The 23,641-nt window shown below is 47.6% G+C and overlaps 1 protein-coding gene and 1 pseudogene across 3 annotated transcripts; both read right to left on the bottom strand.

The window, feature by feature from the left end:
* Positions 1-16,080: 16,080 nt before the first annotated feature.
* Positions 16,081-18,362, bottom strand: LOC127775928 (pectate lyase-like). Of its 3 annotated transcripts, none has more exons than XM_052302240.1 (4): positions 18,266-18,362; positions 17,922-18,144; positions 17,075-17,839; positions 16,081-16,977 (listed from the first exon to the last, which is right to left on the bottom strand). In XM_052302240.1, the coding sequence occupies exons 2-4, from the start codon at positions 18,140-18,142 to the stop codon at positions 16,617-16,619; spliced, it is 1,347 nt and encodes a 448-aa protein (XP_052158200.1). In that variant the 5' UTR covers positions 18,143-18,144; positions 18,266-18,362; the 3' UTR covers positions 16,081-16,616. The 3 variants fall into 3 exon arrangements, with proteins under 3 accessions (XP_052158200.1, XP_052158201.1, XP_052158199.1); XM_052302241.1 differs by having other exon boundaries at positions 17,922-18,171; positions 18,266-18,342; XM_052302239.1 differs by having other exon boundaries at positions 17,922-18,355.
* A 1,222-nt stretch (positions 18,363-19,584) lies between these two features.
* Positions 19,585-23,489, bottom strand: LOC127777005 (uncharacterized; annotated as a pseudogene).
* Positions 23,490-23,641: the final 152 nt, after the last annotated feature.

Raw genomic sequence — 23,641 nt, 5'->3', positions numbered from 1 at the left:
ATGAATCCCACTATAGAAATAACTATGAAACTGCTTTTCTAAATCGGCCCAACTGTTAATCGACCCATGTGGCAGAGAAGAAAACCAAGTAAAAGCCGATCCAGCCAATGACAACCGGAATAACCTAACCCTTAAAGCATCCACAGCCGATGCCTCACCACACTGAGCTAAAAATCGGCTGATGTGCTCATAGGTCGATGTAGTGTCTTGCCCTGAAAATTTTAAGAAATCTGGTACTTTAAACCGGTTAGGTAGAGGAACTCTTTCAAACCATTCAGGATAAGGTTGTCGGTACAAATTTCCAGTTTCTTTTGGTTTAAGCCCAAATTGCTCCCTCATTACATCAGCTATCACATCGGCCCATGGTCGCTGCTGAGGTGTTCCTTGAGGTTGTTGTAGTGTGGGCTCAAACTGGTTGTATTGATGAGCAAACTGAGGCTGAGCCAATCCTGCCTGTTGGTACTGAACTTGAGGTGATGGAGGCTGATATTGATAATTCAAATTGCCCCCCTGGTAATTGTGAAGGTTCGGCTGAATACCACGTGCCAAATGTTCAGGAATGATTTGAGGCACCACTGAGCCGTCTGGTTGCACATGATGAACCAGTTATTCCGGGACAACCTGATTTGTAGTGTACTGTACAGGCTGACCACTAGGTGTTGCAAACCCAGCCGATGCATTCATTGAGCCTTGCTGCTGAATCGGCTGAACGACCTGCTGTCTCAACGGCATCTACTGAATCGGCTGTAAAGCCGGTCGCCTTGGTGGCGTCTGCTGAACTAGTTGCATGACCTGCTGGACTGAGGATATTTGTTGAATAGGCTGCACAACCTGCTGCCTGGGTGGTGTTTGCTGAATCGGCTGCTGCTGAGCTGAATTAACAGCATTCTAAGGAGGTAGAAACATAGATGCAACCTGGTCTTGTGTTAGCTAGGTCACATTCGGTCCAGGATGCTGTGATTGCTCTCTCACCAATAATTGAGGATTGATTAATTGGCCTAGAGCCGACGATGGCACAGCAGGTGCGGGAGCCAATGCTGGTGTCGTCGGCTGAGCTGATGATGCAGCAGGAGGAACTCCCTGAGTAAGTGGATGAACATCGGTGATCAAAGTCCGATAGTTTGGAAAAGTACCCCCTTGCAAATAAAACTGGGCTTGCAGCCTGATGTTTAGCTATTGAACCATCGGCTACCGATTTCATCATATTTGACAAGGTATTAGTCAATACTCCAGATTGATTAATCAAAGCATTATACACGGCATAGTCAACCCGATCTTGAAAGTTATTGAAAAAATCTTGGAATGCATTGTCATTCTGATTAAGATTTCCCCCTTACAGTCCCTGAGTGCCATCACCTTGAACTCCATGTACTCCATGAAAGTGGTCATCCTGGTTCTCCTGGGCCGACCCATCTGTAACACCTTTGTCACTCGGCTGGGCTGAGCTGTCTGGAACTTGTTTCTTTTCTCCCTCCTTAGAAGAACCGGTCCCAGGAACAAATGTGCTTCACCTTGTACTTCTGAACAAATGTGCCCTTGCGAGTCTGCATGAATGAATTTAAAAATTGATCTCGTGCTTGTTGCATCATTGCATCGAAGTCTTTCTTCTGTTCGGGAGTGAGCTTCTCCGGATCAATGGGCACAACGTTTTCTTCATGGACGTCGGTCAAACCGAGCTTCTGAATCTTTTCTTTTACATTACTCGGGCTGGCCGACGACGGTGACAATGGTGGTTTCTCAGCCATGAGGGAAGCTGCCTTCTGACTTCTAATCGGTCCCACCAGGCGTGCCAAAAGCGTGTTAACAGAAAACACGAGGCCTGCGAGATCTGCTTAACTCCAGTGCAGGTCCAAAACTTGCCTTCGGATGTATGAGCGTGCCAGTTGATTTGATCCTACAATCAACAAGAAACAAAGACAAAGAAACCGTGATTAAATCCATAAATGATAGCCGATCAGCTAGATGCCGATGACATATCATTTATCTTTGAGCCGATGTCATATGTAAATCGATCGGCAATCATGAACAAGTAAAGAAGAACTAAATCTACTCGATCGGCTGTAGATATTAACAATATATAATCTTTATGTCGATATATACTTAGATCAAGTGATTGGGATAGATCGGTCACCATGCCGAGACAGTATAAATCACTTAGACCGAAATATATATTAACAGCAAGACTATATATGCTCATAGCATAGCCGATCAGATAGATCTAGCGTGTATCGGCTAATACTCCGATACTACTCTATATTAAGATATTAAAGCAAATAGAATATACCAAACAGAAGCCTTATATACCTAAACGCAACAAGATCTTAACATAAAGGGCAGATTTAACATGTCAATCAAGCATATAGGATAAAAGATGGTTAAATCAGATAAGATTGGCTGAAACTCCGATACTACCCTAATCGGCAACTAGTAGGCAGGCTTGAGATTGAAATTCTAAGCTCGACTTAATAGATCAAACTTAACTGATACAGCATTAAGTATGAAAAGAAGAACAATATCTAGACAATCAAGCCGCTGGATGTTCCATAGCGTGGTGAATATATTATATAATCTAAGCCAACGTCATTATTTAACTTAATCGGCTGCCTTCTGGTAACAGATGTTAGCCGATTGCAGGTTAGATGACGATATTGTCAAAAATTATGCAAGATATATGATAACTCGACGAATTATATAAACAAGACTAGAGTATCATAAAGATGGAAGCACTAATCTCGAGAACACAAACCGCCATAACAAGTTTTACCTCTTGTTGAAGATCGAAACCGATGCAGCTCAACCCGAAAGCAAGAACTCGTCGAAATAAAACTAAAGCAAAAAGGGTGGGGATGCGCCGAAATTGTGTTGAACGTGTGTGTTAATCATTACATAGGGCTCGGGGTCTATTTATACCCGAGAATTACAAGATATGTCCATATTGGACACGACTCTTATCTCTAATAAACTCTAAGATACCATAAGTCTTTGCGGCAGACTTTTACCACATTTATCTCTAAGGAATTTACATAAAATATCCTAATTAATAGATACAATTGCCTTCCCAGGACTCTATCCATGCATGGCAATCATCTTGAAGCACATCAACTCGAACCCGATGTCGTACACGAGTCTAACTCAGACTTAGCCGATCCCAGTCGTAGCCGATCCAGACTCCAGCCGACTCTTGCTCTGTTTTCGCAACAATCCTCATCTTCGATTCCGCTTCAATCCCATCTTCATCTCCGATGCTGATATTACCAAATTTGGTCGTTAACAGTAGTATAACCCTTTAACAATGCAGCATAGCTAAGCCTAAGCATAGCTATGCCGTCCCGATGCATCGCAAGACTATCCCGGGTTGCCGAGTTCCTTACGACAACATGTCATAGCCATCCAACCGAAGCGGGATATGGAGGAGTATCCAACCCAAGAAATTGTATGTAGGGATATAAACTGTGGGGGAGATGCCCGTACTGAGCTGTCACCATCAGCGGCCTACAAATCAGCCAAAGAATATACCCCCAAATAATGATAAGCGGTAACCTAAGCTCCATGCTTAAATTACTACTTACTACTCTACAGCCTTGCAATTGGTGTAGGACAACTAAGTCCTAAAGCCATAGCTCTTGGCTTAGCCTAAGCAGGCTAATGACCCAGTAATTAGACATTATACCAGTATCAATGCAAATACCAGAAGGTTTAACCACACAGATTATACTACTCATGATTGGAATAAAGCACCAAACTTGTATAAAGAAGAATATTATATTAATAAATGCAAGTCTTACAAAGAAGAAAGGGAAAGCTACAGAACTTTACCGAACTCCCCGAAGCCTCCGCGGACTTGGAACTATTCTAACTCTACTCCACTAACATTAATACTAACTTTGTAGAGAGCTTTGATCTTTACTTGAGTGTGTGTTGGAGGGAGCGAGGGGAGCTCCTTAAATAGGCAGCTTATGATGGTTATGACAGTTGGAAAGGTCGGAAACGCCCTCCAACCGTCATAGGGAGTGAATCTCCACTGTCCACAAGAAACGCTGGATCCATCGGTGCTTAGAGAGGTTCGGCCGAACCATGGGCTGGCCCATTTTCGGCAGGTGGCCCCCTTAGCTCCTCCCTTATCCAGAACAGTGAATTTTGGGCCTATTGGATCATGTCAATTATGTGTTCTTAGCCCATTTATCCATAAGTCTGGATCTCGACAGCCTCTGATTGATTGATCGTCAATTTTGTTGTCGATTCTGCTCCATTTATATGTGCTTCTCCTACATAGATGTTAGTAGCATAGTATATAGTGGAAGTAGATATTGTATTGGAAATTATGCATTGCAAGCATAGCTAATCTTCATTAATTGGGTAATATTGACGGTCAAAACTGGTCAATAACGGCCGTCAACAATCTTCTCCTTTTGTCCCCCAATCTTCTTTTTCTTCTCATGGAGGTATCCTACAGTCAAATGGGCAACTGTCATGTATACACTAGTGGCACAGCGGTCAAGGTAACGGCAACGGCAACGACATTCGAATGAGGGACAAGAACAACAGTATAGCTTCATATGCATGTGTTGGTGTTGGTGATGCACGGATTTGCCAAGAAGAACTGCAGCACCATGGTCTCCACCAGCTTGTGAAGGTAAAATAATCAATCCCATGTTACGTTGGAACCACTAGATGTCACTACAACCCTTGATAGAGTTTGTGGTAGCCTCAAGGCTGTGTTCTTAGCCCAAGTTTCCTAACTCATCTTCCTCGTTTGCCGCACGCACGTTTTTCAAACTGCTAAACGGTGTGTTTTTTTGCAAAGAGTTTCTATACAAAAGTTGCTTTAAAAAACATATTGATCCATTTTTTTTAAAAAAATAGCTAATACTTAATTAATCACGTGCTAATGGACTGTTCTATTTTCCGTGCACACTGTTCCGGTTGGGAACACGCTGGAGCGAACACATCCTAAATATAGTACAAATGTTTAACTAGTGCCAAAGCATGGTCATTTTGATTCTATTCATGCTGCTATTCATTTAGGATCTACTGATCTTCCCATTCGTATTTGCTATTCATGTACTTTGCTTATTGTTGGTATTTCTTAACGACATTACTAGAAATATAATTCCTAGCAATGGCGCAGAAATAGTCCTGGTATATTATAGTTACAGAGTTCATCCGCAAACGCACAGATATACCATTGTAGCATTTCACCCGAGAGTATTCCAAGGGTATCGTATTTATTTAATCCCATGGGAAGATTATAGTAGAGAGAACCGCACTAATAATTTACATGTTACTTGTAATAATCATAGTCTTAGCAGGGGTTAAAATAATCGACAGGGGTAGGATGACACACAAGCATTGAACTACTCATTCTCATACTAAATTTTCTAAGCTAAGTGGAAAGAAAACAGAAAAAAAATCTATTCATATATTATACAAACATTCTAGTTATATGATTAACTAGCTAATACCCTTTTTCTGATGCCCTCCTAGTACTTTGAGAAGCCACCCCTCACTTCCGAGTTCCTTACGACAGCCTGTCATGACCATACAACCGGGGCTAAATATGGAGGAGTACCCTCCCCAGGAAATTAACTTAGGACTATATACACGCGCAGAGGAATACCCGTACTGAGCTGTCACCATCAGCGGCCCACCTCTCATCCGCAGCCTATAACCCCAAATAATGATATCCAATAATGTAGACAACTGTCATGTCCCAAAACGACCTTAAAATATACCCATTAAATTATGCCTAGAATAATTAAAATCCTAGTGAAAGCCTCCAAAAATTAAAATGTGCAAAGTTAAAAGTCAAATAAGGCTTGGAGGATTTTTGTATATTTCCTAAAAGCCTAAAATGTGTAAATAAATTTCAGTGGAATTTTCAGAGCACAAATAATAATTATCAAGAAATAAACAAAGTTAAAAAGGTTTTATAAAAAGAAAAACCCTAAAAATCCTCCTTCCCTCTCTCTGGGCCGAATCCGGCCCATCTCCCTCCCCCCCTCTCTCTCTCTTCTTCCCGCGGCCCACTCGGCCTCTCCCTGCGCGCGTGCCGCTGACGGACGGGCCCACCCGCCACCCTCGATGACGGGTGGGGGCCCACCCGTCATCCCCTTCCTCCCGCCGCTCCCTCCGCCCGCGCCTAGCACCGCCGCCGCCGCCAAATCCGCCGCGCTCCGCCACTCCCGTTCAAAATTGAATGGGGGGAAATATTCCCCCTGATTCCCTCTCCCTTTCCCCCATTTTCCCCTCTCTCTCCCTCTCTATTTCGGATGAAAACCCGCCCCCCTAATCCCGCCGACGCCATTAATGGCGGCCGGGTCATCCGCGCCGATTTCCTTCCCCGCCGGCCACCCTCTCTCACTCCCAAACCTATATAAACCCCCCCCCTGAGCTCCCCACCACCGTTTCCGCCACTCGCTGCCCTTTCTCCCCGCCGGAATCGAGCTCGTCCCGTCGCTCTCTCTCTCCGCCGTCGCCGCCGAGCTCCGGTTCGCTGCCGTCGTCGCCCAGGACCGCCTCCCACCTCGGCGCCGCCTCCTTCAGCTTCGCCGCATCCTCGCCGACCTCGTCCACCCCTCCGTTTCGGTCGCCGACCGCCGGAACACCGCTGACCCCGTCAACCCGAGCCGCGCCACCGCCTCCCTCCGCTCCGGCCGCCTCCTCCATCGCCGCCGTCGCCCCGGGGTGAGCCGTGGACCACCGCCTCTTTCCCTCTTCCCTTCCCCTCTCTTGGCCGCCGCTCCGCCGTGCCTATGGTCGCCGCCGGCGACCATAGGGGCGCGGGCGCCGCCTCTCGCCGTCCGCGCCGATGTGGCCGCCTCCGGGCGCGCCGTGTGGCCGCCGCGTGGGGCCCGGCCGTCAGCCGCCCGTGCCTTCGGGTGCGGCTGACGCGTGGGGCCCACGACGCCGGCTGGTGAGCCGCGGGTGCACCCGGTCCACCGTGGACCGAGGGGCTGCCGTGTGGGGCCCACCACTCCCGTGGACCCGGCCCGCGCGCCCCTCCCCTCGGCTGACGCAATAAACCCTATTTTTAATTAAAATTTAAATGAAGAAATTCGCAAATATTCACTTAAAGAGCATATGAAATTCAAATGGCCATAACTTGGTCGTTTGAACTCGGAATTGGACCGTTCAAGTCTCTAATTTTTCCTTAAGAAGTCAAGAACCCATTTTTGTGCTTTGTTCCTACTTGTTATATGGAGTTTATTAGAGTAAAAGCCTTTTTCTTCCCATTGGTCGTGTAGACGCTGCAGCTTCGGAAGATCCGCTCTGCGTGGAGGTTGAAGCCGACGTTTGGGAAAGCGAGCGAGGCAAGTCACATCATCCTTGAACATATTGAATCCCAGTTTATAAAATTATTTTGGTTTAAATTACTGCATTATCGCTTTATTTAAATTCCCGCGTTATCACTGTTTTATTTAGCCATGCCTATTTATCTTTGTTATGACCTTATTATTGCTATCGTTATTATTACCTTGTTCACCCTAGGAAAATAAAACCCCAACTAGTGGGTACTCTATTCATGGTTCCACTAGTATGAATTTAGGTAGATGCTTCGCTGATTAATTAGGCAACATTATATGGTTTTATAATTTTAGACTTTGGGAATGCTCATATCATTTGGACACTATGGAATGGTTGGATTATGTGGAAATGGACACACACCTCCCCCTCTTTTCAAAACCCCCAAAATGGTTTTAGGCTGGGCTCGAGGTGCATGGTTTTGATAGTAGCACCTCGGCCACTATAAGGACCGGTCTTCGGACCTCTGTTGCAAAGCACTACCGTACTTCCACATGTCTAGTGGGTAAGGCTTAGTTTGTGGCTCAGTCTGGTTATAAACAAAGGTACACGGATGGAGATGGACGAAGTCAGGGCTCGATGGACATCTCTAGGGCAAATGAAGGCTACACAAGCTGCGACCCGGTAGTCGAGATGTCATGGTACAGGGCCGGTGTCCTGCTGCTAGGGGCTCAACCTTGGTTGCCTGTCCCGGGAATCCCGGCCGTAGCCAGGGTTGGGTCGGTACTCTTGTTTATGGCTAGGATGGGTTGGGAACTATGTCACGTCTTTCGTCCGTATGCCGTGGTGGTATGTGGCACGTGGTTACACGTGAGGAAGATGTGTCTTGTGGGCAAAGATGTACACCTCTGATCAGAGTAAATCTATTCGAATAGCCGCGCCCTCAGTTATGGGCAATCCTAGCAATGTACCCAAGTTAGTGGTTTACTTCTTAAAACTTGCTTAACAACTAAAATGTGGAATGGTTGGCCTGGGTTGGCTTGGGATGAGCTGGGACCCAGGTCGGGTTGCCAGTTCGGTCTGAATCATCGTAGGCCTTGGGTTAAGGCAGGTTCGTGCGGGTTCACGGCCTTGATTAATAATATTGTGTAGCTCTAGGACCGAGTTTACAAAATGGCCCTGAGCAATTAAAAGTCTTTTTAATGCTGTTTACTGCAAACCCTAACCCCTTTATTATAACTCCCTTGTACTCCTTTGCTTTTATTCTACATTCGTGGGTGTGTCTTGCTGAGTATGGTGGTTGTACTCAATCTTGCTCAATTTTTCCCAACCCAGAAGAGGAGTTCCTAGAAGATGAAGGCTTTGGTGTCTAGCTCGTGCCTGCCGTCAAGTGCCTGTGGTCGTCGCCCTAGTCTTCCGCTGTTTTCCGTTTATCTTCGTGTGTGTTGGGCCTTCGTCGCCCATGTAATAAGTTAGCTATGTACGCTTCCGCTTGTTAAACTCTGAATTGTATCAACTTTTGGTGTACCTTGCCTCCTGGGACAAGGAATAATACACGCACGTAAGGAATGCCCGTTGGGTTAATTCCGGTCATGACAACACCACACCTAAACTACCAGATGCTACTCTAATATCATTGTCATGACAGAGTAATTGCAATAGCAAACATTATACCCATACCTATGCATCTCCCAGATATGCTAGCAGTATAATCAGTATAACATGAACATAAAGTAAACTTGGCATTCATATACTCGGAAAGTATTTCAATACCCGAATTGTATAAAAAAGAGTATTCTAAATAAAGTACAAATCTTACAAAGAGGAAAGGAGAGCTACTAGAGCCATACTCGAACTCTTCCGAAGGCTTCTGGACTCCGATTTCTACTCTATTCCTACTCCACTAGCATAAGAACACAAAACTAAACTTGGGAGAATATGAGAGAGCTTTGCTTGAAGTGTGCAGAGAAAGTGAGAAGAGAAGCTCCTTAAATAGGCTGCTAATGATGGTTGTGGCAGTTGGGAATGTCCTAACTGCCCTGCAACCGTCATTGAGGATGAATCTGGGACGTCCATGCAAAACCCCAGGATGGACGGCGCTGATGGGGGTTCGGCCGAACCATGGGTTGGGCCAAACCAGCCCATCCTGTGCTGGCGGCCTCCTCCACCTCTTCTCTCCGTAGACTTATGAATTTTGGCCCAATTGGTCATGTCATTTCTGAGTTCCTGGCCCATTCATACATAAGTCTGATTCTCGACATCGTCCGACTGATTTATGGTCTTATTTGATGTCGATTCTCCTCCACTTTATGGTTATTCTCTGCAAAAGGTTAGTAAACCAAATACTAGTGGAATATTATTATTCTAACATAAATATGCATTGCAAGCATAACTAGTTCTTCTCTATTTTGGTAATATTGACGGTCGAAACTGATCGCTAACGACCGTCAACACCCACCTGTTAGGAATCTATTGGATAAGCTCAACACTGGTGGTAGTAATCCCAAAGTAACGGTCGACAGGTTGATTTCCAAGACCAAAGAGAGGCCTAATGGCCCTGAGCTTGTCCGTTTCTTCATCATGATCGTAGTGAACAAGCTTTCGATGCCCATCACTAGCTTCTATATTATTGGCATGAATGCATACATTGCTAGTGACCTTGGTCAGATATCAAAAGTGTGCTCGTCAAGGATGGTTTTTGACTCACCACGCAACAAGATCTGTGCATGGCATGAAACTGCTAAGGACAGGAATGAAAGCCCAAGGTGTAGCCTAGAGGTGGGTGAATAGGCTTTCATAAAATTTTCTTCAATTGAAACGGTTAAATTACAGGGCCCGAAACTTCCTAGCAGCTCTCACCCGAAGACAATAAGGGCTCCCTGGAACTTCCGGGGTTCTTTCTAGAAACATCCGGGGTTCTCGCTTCTCGGGACTCAAGTCTTGATTCTCAAGGAACCCCAAGACTTGCAGAGGCACAAATGACAGTAATGAACAATTCAAAGTAGTAAATCAAAAGAGAAAAATAAATTGCACAAGAGGGGAGACACGAGATTTTTTTCCCGAAGTTCAGATTATGAGAATCCTACACTCCATTGAGGAGCTCCAAAGAGCTAGGTCTCAATTAGCCCCTTGTCTCACCAAGCAAAACCCTAGGAAGAAGTCTCCAATTTTCAATCCAACATCCCTAGGTGCTTCTCTAGGTTTCAAATGACCAAAAAGATTCCTAACTTGGACACCTATAGAACACCACAAATGTGGATTGCTCTACCAAGACAACGTCCGAAAGCTCCGCTCAGAATTTTCATTCAAATTACCTCTTTTCCTTGCGGAGGTGAGGAAAACCTTCACAAACTTTTCCCTAGTCAATCCACAATGACTTGGATGCACGCAGGCGAAACCTATCCGTCTAGGAGGTTGCCCTCCAAGAGAAAGAAGCCCAAAGCAATAAACCCGAGAAGATCTTCAAGTGCTCACAATCTCCTAACCCTCACCACATCTCCTATCTTCCTCACCAACTCTCAAATCAAGAGTAGAGTTCAAGAACTAGTTGAGGAAATCAAGAATATCATGGGAGAGGCTAGGGGACAAGAAAATGAAAGTGGAATTTCCAGCCAACAAAGGTGGGGGAGGCCAGAATATATAGGTACTCATGTGACATCAGCTAGCCGTTACTCACAAATTCAAACTTAAACAGGGCCCGAAAATTCTGGGTTGGCTTCCGGAGAACTTCCGGCCAACACTTAGGCGCAACGGAGAAAAATAGAGGCCCGAGGTTTTCCGGACACCTCTCAGGAGAACTTCCGGGCAGATACAAAAAGGTGGCCCAACCCGTATGCGCGTGTGAAAGATGTGTCTCTCTTCTAGAGAATGACTATGAGCACTTGTAGACACTGGGCATCTATTGAGAACCCCTCTTGATAATACGAAGATCCTGTTGGAAATATAGACATATATCGGCATATATTTTAATCCAAAATATTAAGACAGTAATCATGGCATGAACAAAGTGGGGATTGTTAGAATAAATAGGCTAGGCCCGATTTTTCTATTAAATCTAAGGGGCCCATAATAAATGTTAAGGATAATAATACCACCCTGGGAATTAAATGAGGAGTATCTCAACTTAAATAGGGAGTTATTGTAGGCTCCCTATTGACCGGTTGAGGTGGGGATCGGAAAGCCACACGCGCGCGCGCCGAGCCGAGCCGGCAACCCCTCTTGATAATACGAAGATCCTGTTGGAAATATAGACATATATCGGCATATATTTTAATCCAAAATATTAAGACAGTAATCATGGCATGAACAAAGTGGGGATTGTTAGAATAAATAGGCTAGGCCCGATTTTTCTATTAAATCAAAGGGGCCCATAATAAATGTTAAGGATAATAATACCACCCTGGGAATTAAATGAGGAGTATCTCAACTTAAATAGGGAGTTATTGGAGGCTCCCTATTGACCGGTTGAGGTGGGGATCGGAAAGCCACACGCGCGCGCGCGCGCCGAGCCGAGCCGGCCGGCCGTGGCGAGGCGTGGCGTGCATGCGTGCGGTATCCTTTTGCAACGGATCAGAATCCAACCCCGCGATTGCCTCTGTAACGGGCAGGCGATTCAATACCCATTGATCGTGTCGTTACTGCGGCAACGGGCGGATTGCCTCTATAACGGGCAGGCGATTCAATACCCATTGATTGCGTCGTTACTGCGGCAATGGGCGGATCTCTCTCCTGTGCCATAAGGAAAGAGGGAAAGATCCTCTCGGTTACTTTCCAAACACTGGTTTCTTCCTCCTCCGCGCGCTGCCTGTGCTGCTTCTGTCTGCTTCCCCGATTCTGATCGCTTTCGTGCACGAGAGATCGGAACGAGCAAGGCCTCCGGAACCACACCTTCGCCTGAGATCTGCACGGGTAGGCGGGTGATCAAGTTTTTGGGGAGTGCTTCCACACGACTGCTCCTCGTTCTCTATTCTTCTGCATCACCCATGTCTGCCGCACCTGGAGATGGTGCACCAGGAGCCGGAGCTGGCGCACCGGGATCTGGCGCGGCGAACGACAACACCAACGGAGGCAGTTCTGCCTCACAATCCAGCGGAGGGACTTTCACAGGGTATAATCCTCTACTGATATTTCTGTTAGTCGCTCTCTCCTGCTTTCCATTTTCTTTCACCGTGATTGAGTGCCATGGCTAAGCGAATGGACCATATTGCCCTTCTTTGATTACGGGATTTGTTTTGATCTCACGACGAAATGATCGAACCAGGAATCATCCCGTCGTCCGTCCTTTGTGGCGACGACCTCTCTCTCCCCGATTGTGGACTCACATTCCTGCAATCAACTCATAGAAAGCTAAAACTCTGATAGCTAGTCTCTATGATGCTCTTTCTGTCACCCACATGAACCCACACGGGCCATTAACTTGCATCAATTCACTAAAATAGAAATTAACTTGTATCAATGTACTGAACCATGAATTCATCTATACGCACTAGAAAAGAAACTCAAATCATTTTACTGAAGCTGTGAAAAATCAATAAACATAGTTGCATTAGTTCACTGAAATGGCAATCCCTGAAGTTGATTGGGGATCGATGTGGCAGCAAGCAGGAGAAGAGAAGAGGCCCCTGCCAAGTGACGAGCCATCAGTTACGGGTGAACCAGGCAACGGGTCATCGCCGGTAGTGGGAGGATGCCGGCGGCGATGAGGAGACCATTAGCCAGACGGATGCCGGCGGCAATGAGGAGACCAGTAGCCAGATGGATGGGCGCTGTCGCTTTCGACAACGGCGGCGGCAGCAGCGGCAGACGGGGCCACACCGGGGCCGAGAAGACCAATGCTGCTGGCTCCGAATAGATATGACCACGAGCAATTGAGGCGACGGCCAACGGGGATGTCTGCGGGAGAAGGAAGGCGAGGAGATGGATGCGGCGAGGCTAGCCGCCGCCGCCGCCGTGTGTGGCAGGAACAGCGAGAACGGCTGAGGGGAGGGATGACAGAGTCTGGTTCGATCATTTCGTGGGAGATAGAAAATCAATCCCGTAATCACATAAGGGCAAGATGGTCCGTTCTCACAGCCATCGCACTCTACCACGGTGAAAGAAAACAGTAAACGGGAGAGAGCAACGGAAAATCTCTAAACAGGAACGGAGGAAAGATTTGGGTGCTATTAAACCAAATGGAGAACTTTCGGTGCTATAAAACCAAAAACGGAAACTTTGAGTGCTATAGAACCAATTTTTCCTTGATTTTATCACTAGATCACCCCATTTTGTTCATGCCATGATTACTGTCTTTATATTTTGGATTAAAATATGCTAATATATGACTATATTTCCAACAATCCAAAAACCTGATAGGTCATTTTCGGTAGTTGGCTTTGCTGCTGCACTGAAACCACATGCTTTTGATGGTTCTAATTATAAGAGGTGGAAAGCACGTGCACTACTGTGGTTGACAGCAATGCAATGTTTCTATGTTTCACGGGACAAACGAAGTGAACCACCTATCTCTCATGAGGAAGAGGTTAAGTTCGAGGCTTCGGATTGCCTGTTCCGTGGAGTATTGATCAGTGTACTCGCTGACAATATAGTGGACGTGTATATGCACATGCCTTCAGGGAAGGACATGTGGGATGCACTTGAGGCCAAGTTCGGAGTTTCCGACGCCGGCAGTGAGCTGTATGTCATGGAGCAGCTCTATGACTACAAGATGGTCGATGACCGTTCTGTAGTAGAACAAGCTCATGAGATTCAGATGCTGGCTAAGGAACTTGAGAACAACAACTATGAGTTGCCGGACAAGTTTGTGGCAGGTGGCATTATTGCCAAATTGCCACCTTCTTGGTCGGACTTTGCCACTTCTCTAAAGTACAAGAGACAAGAGTTCAGTGTTTCTGATCTCATTGGCTCTTTGGGTGTTGAAGAGAAGGCGAGGGCAAAGGACAACCGGGGCAAAAAGGTTGAGGGAGGTTCTAATGCCAATATGGTACAGAAGAAGAACCCTCATGCATCCCACAACAACAAGAAAGTCAAGCCTGATGTCAAACCCAAGGCTACAACCAATTTTAAGAAGAAAGGCAAGGGGACTGTCCTGAGCGCAAAGACAGGAAGTCTGCCAACATGGTCATTAGCGAGGGCGGAGGAACATCGGGGTATGGTAAAATTTTACCTATAGTTCTCTCTGTTTTTCATTCACCTGATTGGTGGGTTGATACTGGTGCTAATATTCATGTATGTGCTGATATTTCCCTGTTTTATTCTTATCAGGTCGGGAGAGGTTCCTCCTTGTTGATGGGAAACGGACAACTTTGAGAACATTTCTTATGAGCCATGAAATTTGGTGGGGATTGTTAGAATAAATGGGCTAGGCCCTATTTTTCTATTAAATCTCAAGGGCCCATAATAAATGTTAAGGATAATAATACCACCCTGGGAATTAAACAAGGAGTATCTCAACTTAAATAGGGAGTTATTGGAGGCTCCCTGTTGACCGATTGAGGTGGGGATCGGAAAGCCACACGCGAGGCGTGGCGTGGCGTGCGTGCGGTGCGGTATCCTTTTGCAACGGATCAAAATCCAACCCTGCGATTGCCTCTGTAACGGGCAGGTGACATAAGGAAAGAGGGAAAGATCCTCTCGGTTACTTTCCAAACACTGGTTTCTTCCTCCTCCGCGCAGGCGACATAAGGAAAGAGGGAAAGATCCTCTCGGTTACTTTCCAAACACTAGTTTCTTCCTCCTCCGCACGCTGCCTATGATGCTTCTGTCTGCTTCCCCGGTTCTGATCGCTTGCGTGCACAAGAGATCGGAACGAGCAGGGCCTCCGGAACCACACCTTCGCCTGAGATCTACACCGGGTAGGCGGGTGATCAGGTTTTTGGAGAGTGCTTTTGCACGACTGCTCCTCGTTCTATGTTCTTCTGCATCACCCATGTCTGGCGCACCGGGATCTGGCGGCGAATGACAACATCAATGGAGGCAGTTCTGCCTCACAATCCAGCGGAGGGACTTTCACAGGGTATAATCCTCTACTGTTATTTCAGTCTTTGATATTTTTGTTAGTCGCAATGCTATTGCTATTGCGTTCTATGTATGATGATGCTTATTCTACCTTTAAGCATGCTCCTGTTTATGTTTGATTTTATCACTAGATCACCCTACTTTGTTCATGTCATGATTACTGTCTTAATATTTTGGATTAAAATATGTCGATATATGACTATATTTCCAACAGATCCTAGAACTCAAGAGACAAAACACAAAAGAAATTTAAAATAACTCTTCAAGTTCCTGCTCCACGTTCCATTAGATTTGGGGATCTCCATTCATTTGGGACTAACACCTGCACATACTTCTTCACAATATTTAGTCCCTTAACTGGTTTGTCATTAATCCACCAAAACCCACTTAGAGGGCTAGATGCATTTTTCAGGGAATATTCCAACCTTCATTTCTGGTTGCATTGTTCCGCGCAGCTCTTGCGTGTTGCCACTCACAAGGCAAGATTACGGATAGTCGATTAGTCCCATTGCGCACATATTTTTAATTCTTTTGTATAATATTAATTATTTCACGGTGTAGCATGATTTCTTAGAAATTGCGGTGTGGATTGCTTGGCTGATATCTAAGCTAGAGTCTTTCTGGTTTCAAATCAAATTTGAATGAACGATTGTTGGGATGTACTTATATTTTATATATTTGTGTTGAAAATATCGTGTGTTTACAGATCATTGTACGCGTTGTTCGTAGCCATGAACCGGCACTGATGAGTCCTCACCAATGCCGGTTCTTAACCCGGCACTCATGACCTCGTACCAATTTGATTTTCAACACTGATGAGGGGTTATGACCCGACACTGAAGTCATTTTCTATAGTAGTGAGATGCTTCATTGCTAATTAGTACTACATAGATATACTATATATTAAACACCTTACATTAGCACTTTGCATTGGAGATGCGTGCAGTTAATGAAACAACAATGTAGTTTCAGTACAATACATTTAAAACAATCAATGAAAAAAAAATAATTCCTGCCCTAGGGCCTTCTGCATAAATGCGCATGTCCTCTATCATGACAATGCATTGGCTCTTCCGTGATCACCATCAACAAGTAGACCTATACGCACAAACATGCATGCTCCTCGCCCTATCGCCCTCTAAATTTGCATCGCCACCGCTTCCAAAAATGCTTTTAAATTAATACAACTTTTTTATATGTAGAACCTATAGGATCACATTGACCAGAACCCGGCCGGCCACAGATCAAGATTTCTTGAGTAAGTACGTATGTGTAGAAGAAAAAATAAGCTCACACAACTACAAAATAAGAATCATCTCCGGCTAGCCGTGGATCCGGTGGGGGCCGGCCACCGCGCTCTAGCACGGCTTGCCGGCCACGCATGGGATGGAGCCAGCGAAGCGGGTGAGCCTCGTGACGTAGGATCCGGGCTTGGGCTTGATCAGGTCCTTGTTGCTGAACTGCTTCTGGATCGGGCCACCGGACGTGGTGAAGTAGGCCCCCTCCATGAACAGGTCCTCCTCAGAGTGCCACACCCAGTTCTTCCACTCCTCCTCCGTCGCCCCGAGCTGCTTCGTGATCCGCTTCGCCGCTAGGTTTGGCGGCGCGATGTACCTGTTCCCCTGGCTGATGATCGTCGGGTTCTTGCTCCCTCCGATGGCATACATCAGCCAGTGCGTGTAGTCGTTGTTCACCACGTGGAAAAATCCCCATCGGCATCTGCACAACATATGATAAATAATAATGAATGATGTTAATAACAATATTATTATTATTTTATGTACGGTGTTCTCTACTGGTAGTATTATTATATGACCTGGGCATTCTTTGGACGAGGCCGCGGCCGAAGTGGTTGAAGGCAACGGTGATCTGCATGATCTGGTCCTCGCTGAAGGAGTCGCTGGAGCCGAAGAGCATGACGTCGTTGTGGTTGGTGAGGTGGCAGTTGGAGATGGTGACTCCGGTGGACTTGGCGATGACGTCGATGAGGCCGTCCTGGCAGTTGGAGAGGGAGAGGTGGTCGAGCCAGACGTTGGTGGAGCCGAAGATGCTGATGCCGTCGCCGTCGGACTGGGTGCGGAAGCCGAAGTGCTCCGGCGAGTCGCGGATCATCCCGCCCTTGCCTTGCAAGATGTCGTGGATGTGGATGTTGTGGATGATCACGTTGTTGGAGTTCTGCACCGTCACCTGCGCGCCATTGGTGATCCGCACCTGCGCTCCCCGCCCATCGATCGTCTTGTCGCTGTTGATCATCATCTCCTCCTTGAGGTTGATGATCATGTCCTTGGCGAAGATGATCCACAGTGGCTCGTCCTGGATCACACCCCACCGGAGCGTCCCCGGCCGCGGGTTCTCCACGTCGTCGTCGGTGCCGTCCGTCACCAGGTAGAACTTCCCGGCCAGCCCTCCGGTGGTGTTCCGGCCGAACCCCTGCGCGCACCGTGCCAGCCGCTTCCTGTCCGTCACCCAGTCGGCGCGGCACCTCCAGCACCGGTCGATCGGGTTCGTCGCCTTGCACGGCCCCGCGAACTTCTTCCTCTTCGTCATCGCCAGCTCCCTCCTCCCGCTCTCCTCCTCCGATCTGCACGCACACGTTACTATCATATGTTCTAACTAACTGAGCTATTCTCACGATTGATTGATTGAACGAACGATCGGCGTGCCTGTGGACGGCGCGGTTGAAGCTGTTGGTGACCTCGAAGGGGTCACGCTTGTAGGTAGCCTCGGCGGCGGCATCAGCCATGAGCTTGCGCTTCTGCCAGTACTCATCGTACTCCCCGATGTTGGCCTCCGATGTGGCTGCCGCCGACAGCAATAAGAAGACGGCGTACAGCACCAAGGAGCCGGCCGCCGGCAGCTTGCTCCACCGGATCAGCACCTCCATTGCTAAAACTCAACTCAGATATGATCTAGCTACGTTAAACAAAATCTCCTCTCTTATACGGTTACCACAAAAAAAAAAACCACAATTGATCGAAATCCGTCGAGCTCCCGGCCCTCCTCCTACCTTTATCTTGTATATGAGGGAATTTTTTCAGCTGTGTGAAGGTAGGACGATGAGCTCCATTGCTCGGCCTGTGCGAGGAGGAAATGGATCAGATGAGTATATATATAGCTTGGGATGCATCGATGGTGCCCATTGTTAGGGAGCGGTGAAGCGAGGAGGGAGGCGAGCCACACGCCTGTGGTTTTGATCCTGTGTCTCTGGAGCTGTGAGCTAGAGAATTGCAGTGGCTTTTTCTAGTAGTGTTTGTGCATGTATTCCTTGATCGGCTGGTGCTTAGAGGCTCTGGCTATTCTTGGCCGTCATGCAAGAACTGGGTGGACACTTGACTGAACGGGAGAGGGGAAGGATGGAAGAATTTTTTGTGGGTGCAGAAACTACAGTTGATTTTGATTTTTTTTTGCGGGGAAAAAATACTACATTAGATTAACTGTTAGTAAGACTATGTTTAGATCCAGAGGTGTAAAGTTTTGGCGTGTCACATCGGATATACGATATACATTTGAAGTATTAAACGTAGTCTAATAACAAAACAAATTACAGAATCCGCATGTAAACTACGAGACGAATTTATTAAGCCTAATTAATCCGTCATTAGCAAATGTTTACTGTAGCACCACATTGTCAAATAATGGTGCAATTAGGCTTAAAAGATTCGTCTCGCAATTTGCACGATCTGTGTAATTAGTTATTTTTCCGTCTATATTTAATATTTCATACATGTGTCCAAACATTCGATGTGACAGGGTGTAAAATTTTGGCAGGAGATCTAAATAGGGCCTAAAGACACCGCAGAAAAGCCGAAAATGAGAGAGATGAAGAACAAGAGAGAATTTGTATAAATTTGTTTTTACGGTGAGATATGTATAGTTTTTCCAATAATGAAGTATGATGCCGTGCTATTTTCACCCATTAACAGACATTTTATCATAATTAGTTACATATCCGTGTATTGCAAAGGGATCAAGAGAAAGAAGTATGATATGATTCAGTTTTTTATGCTGGTTTTTATCATGAGTTAATTTTTTTTGTAATATTTTATTAAGGAGAGGGAGACGGGTTTTTAAAGAAGGGACATCATTTTTTAAGTAGTTAAAGATTACCTTTTAAGCGGTTTTTTAAGAATGGGAAGGGAGTGGTTTTTTTAAGGGGGTGGATGACTGTACTTTAGGGTAGTTAACATATATACTTCCTAGTCTCCTCGACCAATCCATCATCAACTATATTATTATTATGTTATTATCATAGCATATGAGATATTAATTAATTAAGAAACACTTTAATTATGTATGTCCAAAGAGATCCCATATATGAGGGACCGATCAAGTTTTATCACCAAATCCTGAATTAGCGACCGACCAATGACTATTGGTATATGGGCATGCCTTAAAATATAGGTTGCTATGGTTGATGCAAAAGATCGAGAAAAATGATACATAAAAATCACATGCAATGCTTATCATAGACCCAATAAGGTGATAAGATATATTGCATCGATACTCTAATAGCATCTCTAACAGGCTCTCTACAGTCTCTTCAAGTCAAATTTTGGCCATTCAAGCACAAAAACAATGTTCAACAGACTAGCTAACCGGATGGCCAAACTCGCTCGGCGGCTGGCTAGATTTGGCCAGCCCGAGGGGACTCGCCAAACGGTGGCCGCAGCAGGCGCGGCAGCTAGGCATCGTCAAGGTCGTCGTTGCCCCGGGTCGTCGTCGAGGTCGCCATCGCAAGCCGCCGCCGCCCCCCTCTAGATCCGCCGTCGAGGTCGTCGCGAGATGCCCCCCCCCCTCTCCCTCCTCTAGATCAGTCGTCGAGGTCGTCGCGAGCCGCCGCCGCCATGCTCCACCCCGAGCATCGTCGAGGTCGTCGTCGCCCCGGGTCGTCATCGAGATCGTCATCGCGAGCCGCCACCGTCGAGCTCCGCCCCGAGCTCCGTCACCGCCCCCTTCTAGATCTAGCAACCTGAGGGGAGCTCGACGACATCTCGCCTCCTGCCTCCCCGCATCATTGAGCCACCGCGAGCCGCCGCCATCGGCATCAAGGAAGGGAACGGGAAGGAAGGAAAGGGGAAAAGAAGGAAAGAGAAGGAAGAAGGGGGAGAGAGAGAGACAAAGAAAAGGAGTAGAGGCTGACACATGGGTCTGTTATTATTTTGGAGATGATTAATATTGAATCTGTTGAAGTGGGCATTTAGTTTTACTAGCTAAATCAGATAGAGAGTTGGTTATATGGGTGTTTGGAGAGTCCGATTTAGAGAGGCTGTTAGAGATGCTCTAAAAGAATCTTGGTTATTAGAGTTTGTGCTGATATCCATGTCGTAACACATTTTTATTGTATCAGCTATGTTAATTGATAGCTTTGTTTTCCCTATCCCTGTTACACCAAAAAATCATTACCAACTTATTTCCCGTCATATTGAGAAAGTGATCACGAGGGAATGTTGGAAATATAGTGTACGGTAAAAGTGGCTAGCTACCTTAAGAATTCTTCAGTACAGCTAAAGTCTATGGGAGCAAAAATCCGTTAGTGCACCGGTAATGTTTATTGCTGACCAGGAAACAATGGTGGGTCCATTGTTTGGTAGCGGAACTAGTAGAACGGACATGTATGCGTGGAGAGAAAATAAGATGGGACAAACGTCCAACCTAGCCTATCATCAGCCTTGGTGCGATTAAAAATGAGATGAAAGTAGCCCACCTTTGTACCAGGCCATGTCTTGTTAGTGACCCTTTTGCAGCTCTCATGATGTTTTTCATATGCAAACAATAAGATATTTAATACTTACTACTTGCTGAAGCACTATATTATGGATGTCCTTATACCATCAATTTCATAAAGCGATGCTATTAAATTTGTGTGTTATGCAAAATTTTGAGCAGTACTTTTATTGGGTTAATTGGATCCATGCGATTGTAAACGTGGCAAATCAGAAGAATATCACTACTATTCGCGTTATTGGCTGGATTCCACTAAAATTTTTTAAAATTAAAACCATGACACTCCCATCACTATTTCCGTACTCTCTCACGTCATCGTCCTCCTCACTCACGTCTGCAGAGTGAGAAGGCGAGCGGCTCACGTCTGCACAGTGAGAAGACGAGCGGCGAGGACGATGAGGCGCTGGCGAGCGGTGAGAGGATGAGGCCGCCGCCGGCGAGTGTTGAGTTGTGATCCAAATTCATTTGCACTTAATAAAGGCCAGCTTCTGCCGTAGCGGAGCGAAGGCTGAAGCTGGCCCATTGGGCTGTGCGCCTGGGGACGCCCGGGGGTGCGGGGGCGGAGCCCCCGCGGTACGGATCATCATCCCTTTTTAGGGTTCCACTATATATATACCTCTTGTAAGCCGCCGTGCGGCGATGTAACCTCACCTCAGATATAGTGAAGATATTTTGCTGGCTGGCGCCCGTGGTTTTTCTCTCCTATTTTGGGAGGGTTTTCCACGTTAAATCTCGTGTCTTTTGTGATTGATCTATTGTTCTTTATCGTTTGTTCGCCTATCGTTTCCTAACAGCGAGGACAGTCGCGAGCGCGAGGAGCGGGCGCGGCCGCCACCGGCGAGGACGCTCGCGGGAGGTCACGGAGGGGCGCGGCCGCCGGCGAGGACGCTCGCGGGAGGTCACGGAGGGGCGCGGCCGCCGGCGAGGTCACGGAGCGCTCGCGGGCGCGGGCACGGGCGCAGCTGCTGCTGGTGAGGACGCTCGCGGGGAGGTCGCGGAGGGGCGCGGCTGCCGGCGAGGACGGTCGCTTGGCGGGCGCGGGCGCCGCCGCCGCTGGCAAGGACGGTCGCGAGCGCGGCCGCGGCCGCCGCCGGCGAGGGCATGCTTTCTTCCTACTCTTTGTTTCTTCTTCCTCCGGAGAAATCAATGAATGCTGCAATGTTGCTGCCATAGTGCCATTGCTTGCCTCCTCTGCTTGTTGTGCTTGTTGCCTTGCTGGCTGCTGGCTCTTGCTGCTGCCGTCGGCCTGCTGCGTCGCCCGCCTGCCATGCATGCTGCCTATTGGTCGGCTACCGCACCGCCGTCGCGCGGCGGCTTTGGCTCAGCACCAGCCGCACAGCCGTCCTGATCGGCTTGCCGGCGGCTATGTACCTCCATTTAACTGTGGCTCGTCTCATGCGGGGACTAGGGATGCGGATGACTCCTGCATCCGCCGCCGTGCTGCCGTCCTCCAGCTGACCATCCGCCGTCGAGACGAGGACGACGAAAAGATGAAGACGGAGACTGTGGAAAATGTGACGGAGAGGACGGAAATCGTGATGAAGTGGCACTACTACAAAAACCGTTTTTGCGAACGGGCCGGAGCGATCTTCGCATGCGCCAAATCGTCTGCGAAAATGCAAATCTTTGCATGCGGGCAGGGCAGCATGCGAAAATAAATTCAGCAAACAAAAAAAAATAAAATCCAAAACCCCAAAAAAAAATAAAAATCCAAAAAAATCCCAAACCCTAGCCCACCGTCCACGCCGCACGCTGTCGCCGGCAGCGGATCCGTTGCCCCCCGCCGTCCGCCGTCGTCGCCCCCGCCGGATCCGTCGGTGGCAGCACCGGATCCGTCGCCCCAGCCGCCCGTCGTCGTCGCCGCCGCCCGCCATCGTCGTCCCCGCCGGATCTGTCTCCCCCGCCGCCCGCCGTCGTCGCCCCCGCCGGATCCGTCGGCGGCGGCACCGGATGCGTTGCCCCAGCCGCCCGGCGTCGTCGCTGGCGGCGGATCCGTCGGCGGCGGCACCGGATGCGTTGCCTCAGCCGCCCGGCGTCGTCGCTGGCGGCGGATCCGTCGCCCCCGCCGCTCGCTGTTGTCGGCGGCACCGGATCCGTGCAGTGCGGCGCCACCCGAGGCGGCCAAGCCGCCCCTGCTGCGGTGGCGTTGAGGAAGAGGGAGGGCCGTCTCATCGTCGTCGGTGAGGAGGGGATGGCAGGCCACCGAGCTGAGGCTGCCAAGCCGCCGCCTGCCGCCGCCGCTGTAGCTGCTCCCTATGGCGGCGGATGCGGCCCTCCCGAGGGCGGCGCCGCCGGATCCGCCACCCACGCCGACGCCATTGCCATCCGCCGCCTGGCCGCTTTGAGAGGGAGAGAGGGAGAGAGAGGAGAGAAAGAGAGAGGGAGAGTGAGGGGAGAGTAATAAATTAATAGAGGGAGAGAGATGAGATGAGGTAGAAAAATTTTGAAGTGGTGGGAGGGAAAAAAGAGTGGAGGGAGATGAAAAAATTGGGGTGGTATTTTTGCATGTGGACCAATTAAGGAGCCGCATGCGAAAATCTATTTTCGCATGCGGACCACTTAAGTAGCCGCATGCGAAAATAGTTATTATAAAATAATTTAAAAATATGAGAACTTGGAATCAAATTTTTTAATACTAAATGAACTCAAATAAAAAAGT

The sequence above is a fragment of the Oryza glaberrima genome, chromosome 6, assembly GCF_000147395.1.
Source record: "Oryza glaberrima chromosome 6, OglaRS2, whole genome shotgun sequence".
Taxonomy (NCBI): domain Eukaryota; kingdom Viridiplantae; phylum Streptophyta; class Magnoliopsida; order Poales; family Poaceae; genus Oryza; species Oryza glaberrima.
The sequence above is the reverse complement of the archived record's forward strand: the minus strand, read 5'-3'. Positions and strand labels throughout refer to the sequence as shown.

Coding starts and splice junctions, on each gene's coding strand:
- LOC127775928 (XM_052302240.1), bottom strand. CDS start 18,142: ATGGAGGTGCTGATCCGGTGGAGCAAGCTGCCGGCGGCCGGCTCCTTG. Junction 17,840..17,921: donor TTCAACCGCGCCGTCCACAG/GCACGCCGATCG, acceptor GTGTGCGTGCAG/ATCGGAGGAGGAGAGCGGGA. Junction 16,978..17,074: donor CTCGTCCAAAGAATGCCCAG/GTCATATAATAA, acceptor TATGTTGTGCAG/ATGCCGATGGGGATTTTTCC.